Source organism: Oryzias melastigma, linkage group LG8 (genome assembly GCF_002922805.2).
Source record: "Oryzias melastigma strain HK-1 linkage group LG8, ASM292280v2, whole genome shotgun sequence".
Lineage (NCBI taxonomy): Eukaryota > Metazoa > Chordata > Actinopteri > Beloniformes > Adrianichthyidae > Oryzias > Oryzias melastigma.
The window spans coordinates 6,672,532-6,678,828 of NC_050519.1; the positions used below are offsets into that span (position 1 = coordinate 6,672,532).

General features: G+C 39.4%; 1 protein-coding gene across 3 annotated transcripts in view; it reads right to left on the minus strand.

Moving 5' to 3' along the window:
• stk17al (serine/threonine kinase 17a like) overlaps positions 1–5,246 on the minus strand; it is a 15,671-nt gene extending 10,425 nt beyond the window's left edge. The window contains exons 1-4 of one of the 3 annotated variants that reach the window (XM_024273040.2): positions 5,228–5,246; positions 4,977–5,112; positions 4,445–4,628; positions 1,245–1,457 (exon numbers count right to left, since the gene is read on the minus strand). In XM_024273040.2, the coding sequence (XP_024128808.1) occupies positions 1,245–1,457; positions 4,445–4,539 (308 nt within the window). In that variant the 5' untranslated portion in view covers positions 4,540–4,628; positions 4,977–5,112; positions 5,228–5,246. Of the gene's footprint in view, positions 1–1,244; positions 1,458–4,444; positions 4,807–4,976; positions 5,163–5,227 lie in introns of those variants that run through there. The other 2 variants (XM_024273039.2, XM_036213178.1) reach the window with 2 other exon arrangements.
• Positions 5,247–6,297: the final 1,051 nt, after the last annotated feature.

The window sequence follows — 6,297 nt, forward strand, 5'->3', positions numbered from 1 at the left end:
AAATTTCTGAAAATGTTGTAGTAAAATTGCTTAAAAATCTCTAATGCATGCAAATTGTAAAAAAATAGTTAGTTTGTTGCTTAAATTTAAGCTCCAAATTAGCCCAAAAACTCCAGTAGATGCCAAATTAGCCAAAAAAGCTAGATTGCTTAAATACTAGCTAAACTCTAAAATAATGTAAAATTCCTCAGTAAACTGAATTAGTCAAAAACGTTAGCCTGTTGCTAAATTAAAAGCTAAACACTAAAAAAGAGATAAAAACCTCAGTAGATAACAAATTTGCCAAAGAAAACACTAGCATGTAGCTAAAATATTAGCTAAACCCCAAATTAGCATTAAAAAACCTTAGTAGAAGCCAAATTAGCCAAAAAATGCTAGCACATTGCGTAAATACTATAGATAAACTCCAAAATAGCCTCAAATTCCCCAGTAACCTAAATTAGTAAAAATGGTTAGCCTGTTGCTAATTAGAAGCTAAATTCTAAATTAACCTATAAAACCTTAGTAGATACAAATTTGCCAAAAAACGTTAGGATGTTGCTAAAATATTAGCTTTACCACAAATTGGCATAAAAAACCCCCAGTAGATACCAAATTAGCCCCAAAAAAGCTAGCACATCGCATAAACTAGCTAAACTCCCAAATAGCAAAAAATTCCTCAGTAAACTAAATTAGCTAAAAATGTTAGCCTGTTGCTAAATTAGAAGCTAAACTCTAAGTTAGCTTATGATAATCTAGGTAGATAACAAATTAGCCATAAACATTAGCATATTAGCTAAACAATAAATGGCATAAAAAAGTCAGTAGATGCCAAATTAGCCAAAAAAACCAAAAACAACAACAATAACAAAAAACTAGCATATTGCCTATAAACTAGCTAAACTCCAAAGTAGCCAAAAATTCTTCTGTAAACTAAATTAGTCAAAAATGTTAGCATGTTGCTAATTAGAAGCTAAACTCTAAATTAGCCCGATTATCAAAACACCAGCAGATCAAAAATTTGCCAAAAACGTTAGCATGTTGCTAAAATCTTAGCTAAACTCCCTTCTTTACTATATAAGATTAAAACAGCCCATTAAAGGGTTTTTGCTAAACTACTTAAAATTTAGAAATTTTAAGACTTTCTAATTCACTTCCTATGGAGCATATTTTGATCAGTATTTCAAAGATTGCTGAACGTGTGATTGAAGGAGCAGGAGAATCACTTTTAAACATTCACACAATGAAAAAACAGAAAGTCTCACCACTCCAAGACGAGGATGATTTCAGAGGTGGTTTCGTAGACCTCGTGCAGCGCCACCACATAAGGGTTCGCCTTGGCGGACTCCAGCACGGCAATCTCGTTCATGATGTCCATGCGGCAGTCCTCTCCCTTCCTCCGCTTTCGCAGGAACTTGGCAGCGTATTGCTTCCCTGTGGCCTTCTCGGTGCACTTCTTCACCACTGCAAACTTTCCCCTGGGAAAAAAAAAAGGAAAGAAAGGGAGGAGACAGAAACATTACAACCACATTCTTTAAGACGGATCTGTTCCATATCCATTCATCCTCCGGATCAAATCTAATTGCGGTCCAAAACCACTGGGGTTGTCCTCAAAACTCCAGCCTGAGGGGTGAAACACGGATGGAAGAGGGTTCATTTGAAAATACAGAAAGAGCTGCTAAAAGTGCAACAACCTCAACCAACGAGATGACGCCGCTCGGTTGCCAGATCTACGAAAACAGCTTCCGCCGTTCCCAATAAGCCCCTTCTATTCATTTCAGCGCGCCGGCATTGATGGATTCAAAAGAGGCGTTAGGGGTCATCCGTGGGTGTGGGCAGGATGTCCAATGTGTGTAGAATTGCCTCCCTCTGTCGAACCAACACAATCGCCAGCTGTCCCTCCCACACTGATAATGACTTCCCTTTCTTCCCAACTGACAGCGGAGGGGGGACAAATAAAGTTATGTTGTTGTTTCCACTGGGACCCCTAAGCAAGAGGCCGATTCTTCCCTGACAGCCGTACAAAAGCTGACCGGTCGGACGCCTTCACACCAAGACCACCCACCCGACCCGACCGGAGCTTGTTGTGCCTGGCAGCGTGGGGGTCAGTGTGCAAAGAAACACATCTACGCCTAGCAAGCATATCACTGGGCCTCACAATTCACTTTGGGAAACTACAGAAGCGAAAAGATGACCAAACTGGGCAAAGTCACAATAAAGAGGTCCAGTCAGCACGGTGCCAGTCACTTTCCCAGAGTGTTATTTGAGTAATGCAGCGCTGACGACCAGAAGCAGCAACTGTTCTGGCTGCAGTTGGGTTTTATTTTGGCTCCTATTCTGACTGGGCTCTTAGGCCTGAATGAACAAGAGATAGATTTTTTTATTGAAAATGTGTCAAAAGTTACCAATCCATGATGTTGAATGACCAGAGCCTCTCAACTAGTGCTGCCAAAATCGATTATTTTAATAGTCAACTAATCAGGTCATGTGCAAAGTGGATGTAGAGCACACATCTTAACCATCATTAGCTTTACACTAACTAAAAACTAGATATAGAGCATTACCTGTGATAATGCTAGTGTGAATGCTGAAGGCTGCTGAAGATGATAGTGCTGATAGCTGAAGATGCTGAAATTAATAGCTAAAAATGCTGAAGCTGATAGTTGAAAATGCTAAAGTTGATAGCTAAAAATGCTGAAGCTGATAGCTAAAAACGCTAAAGCTCATACCTGAAAACACTGAAATTGATAGCTAAAAACGCTGAAGCTGATAGATGAAAACGCTGAAATTGAGAGCTAAAAACGCTGAAGCTGATAGATGAAAACGCTGAAATTGATAGCTAAAAATTCTAAAGTTGATGGCTAAAAATGCTGAAGTTGATAGCTAAAAACACTGAAGCTCATACCTGAAAACACTGAAATTGATAGCTAAAAACGCTGAAGCTGATAATGCTAAAGCTGATAGCTGAAAATGCTGAAGCTGATAGCTGAAAAAGCTAAAATTGATGGCTAAAAATGCTGAAGCTCATAGCTAAAAACGCTGAAGGTCATAGCTGAAAACGCTAAAGCTGATAGCTGAACACACTGAAATTGATTGCTAAAAACGCTGAAGCTGATAGCCACCTAAAACAACAGTTAATGCAAAATTAGCCTAAAAAAATTAAAAAAGTTAGCTAAAACAGCTAGCATGCAGCTGAAATATTAGGTAAACTCCAAAATAGCTAACAAAAAACCCAAAAGCCTAAATTAGCCAAAATAACTGGCTGAAATATTAGCTTTAACTCCTAATTAGCCTAAAAAAAACTTTAATAAATACCAAAATAGTCCAAAAAGCTATCAGAATGCCATTATATATTTCAACTTTACTAAACTCTGACTCAATATAATATAAATGAACGACTAATCGACTATTAAATTAGTCGCCGACTATTTAAATAGTCGATTAGTCGACGAATCGTGGCAGCCCTACTCTTAACTGAGATTTTCTCAGCATTAGCTTCAACAGCCAGAACTCAGACCTCCCCGTGGGCCTGAGATGGTGATAATTTGGTTGAGAAAGTCATTTCCTGTGGAGTCTGTGCTTTGTCTTCCTCGGTGCACTGACTCATATCTGATGCGCAACGAGAAATGACAGTCCTCATTTGCCTGTTTCACAGACGCACAACAGGAGTTCCTCTTCCTGGTCTCTTTCGAGTCTGCTGAAGGGGCCCAGCTGATGCAGCTTTACATCCAAGATCCAACATGATCAATAAACGTATTAGAAAAAAGGTCAGGGAGCTTTGAAAGAAGGAATTTTGGAGTTACAATCTCAGATAGATGCAGCCAATATATATAGATAAATATTTTTTCATTGGAACCAAAGGAAAAATGCAGCTCTTTAATTCAGCGTGTCCTTGGGGACAGTCATCTGATCTCCAGTATGTGGCATTTCCACAATCACTGTTAAACTGCATTAATGGAAAAACAAATGTAAGCAGCAAATTGGAACATTTTTACAGAACTTAGGGCTACATTTTGCTTAATCACTTAAAATATGAGGATGCACAAAGCTACAAATCTCTCAATCTTGAGCTCTAGCACTTCTTAGTGACAGAATACGACTAAAACACACAGACCACACACGTGGGCAAGCTAGAACACAAGAGATAATGGGGGGCTGAGGAGTTTCTTAATGTTTTGTGCAGCTCTAGACTTTGCTCCGAGGGTTTCCTCCACACATGGAGTAACAAACATCAAGAGGGAGGAAGTGGAGAAAAACGAAAAGCTCTTTTCTACCCTCTTTCAGCCGGAACCCCCACAAAAGCGCATTACCGTTCCGTGCGCCAAGCGCGCCACAGTCATCCAAATCAAAGAAAATCTTCAATTAACACTGCTCCCAAGCACGTGCAGAGTCGATCTAATATGATTATGAGATTATCTGGATATTGCTGCGCGTTTTTTTTTTTTTCCATTCAGCAAAAACTCACCTGCCCAGTTCTTTGCCCAGCAGCTCGTAATTAGCGGTGAACGGCTCCTTCCTTATCCTGGAGTGGATTTCTGTCACCTTCCCGTTTTTATTCATCCTTGGATGGGTTTGAGCATCAAAGTCCAGCCGTGAAATCAAACGATGTCAACACTTCTGGGGTTATTTCACTGCTCCGGTCCAGGAAACTGTCGCATGATAGTAAATAAGAAGCGTCTCGGTGTGCGTCAGGGGGAATCTGTCTGTCCGGGACGGTGCGTAAACGCGCGGCACAGTCTGTGCGCCGGATCAGTCTGAAAGCTACTACACATTCTGACAATACACTCCACTGAGTGGCCAACCCCCTGCGCCTGACGCGCCGCGCCACAAGCCAATGAACTCGCGGAACAGGAGGGACCTTTAAAAACAGCTTCTGCAGCTCTCCAAACATAAAATAAACACATTTTTATCTTTCATTTATGACTTTTTTAAAAAACTAATATCAAAATGTCATGCGTAAACACCCATTTCAACTAAATTTGGTCACATTTACGCACCTTTTCCCACCATATGGAGGACTATGAGGCATAAGTGTTGGCATGTTTTCTTGGCTGCTGGCCCAGAACTCTGCAGCATTGCAGGTGAAGCTTTAGCTTTGCTGCCACAAATCTCGCCCATGACTGAGAAGCCATCCTGGGGGCAGAAAATGTTCCCACCCGAAGGCCGGCTCCTTATCGGTGGGAGAGTCAGAGGGCCAAAAACAGTTCACAAAACAACTCATCATCATCATCATCCCAGCTCAACTTACGGATCCAGACTGGAATGTTCTGTGATTTGGAGAAAAGATGTTCTACAGGTTCTCCCTGCTTACATAAGACAAAGAGAGAAGACATTTGGTTATCTGAGGTCACGGCTGTAAATGGGGAGAAGGAATTACAGGAAGGGCAGATGCAGTTTGAAGATAGGAACACTGATAATCAGATTCTTGTTGTTTCTGTTTGTTTTTTTTTGTGACTGAGGGGATTGTTGATATATTTTAAAGCATTTTTGAGGAGAAAATAATACATTAAAATTGAAAATAGTCTCAGTGCCACAGTAGTGCAAAATAAGTCATGGGTTGAGGCTGAAAGAAGCTGAAATGATTGTCACTCAATTGAGTGTCAACATGTTTAAATTAATAACTAAATTCTTAAATGATTGGATACCAATTTTTATTTTTATTTGAAGTACAAGGTGTATTTCATCAGCTCAATCCCATCATTTTCAGTGTTTGAGGTTTTAAATGTTATAATGTCATCAAGTTGATGTGATTAACAGTTTCTGGCTGTTCATTTTCATTTGATCATCTAGACTACGTGAAACTTTTCCTGAGTTTATCTTACACTTCACTTGATAAATAACAATCTGGATTAATAAAAACATGTTGATTTTCTGATTTATTTCTTTCATAAGCTACTTTTATAAGTATTCGTCATTAGTAGGATGATGGGATGTATATGTTGATGGAGGGGTGACGGGTAAAAGGTGGGTCTGGATTTTATTTTAATATTAGTGTCTATGTTTTTGTTTTTAACTGTGAAGTGCTTTGATCTGCACAAGGTATATATATTTATAAATAAAGTTTGTTATGGTTTAATTTGATTTGATTTGATTTGATTCGACTGGATTTTATTCTATCCCCATTATGTTTCTTCAATCTAGTCCAGGATGAGTGGAATAAGATGGATGAATAGATGGATGATAAATGGATGGATGGATGGATGGATGGATGGATGGATGGATGGATGGATAATAAATGGATGGATGGATGGATGAATGGATGGATGGATGATAAGTAGATGGATAAATGGATGGATAGATGAATGGATGGATGACTGG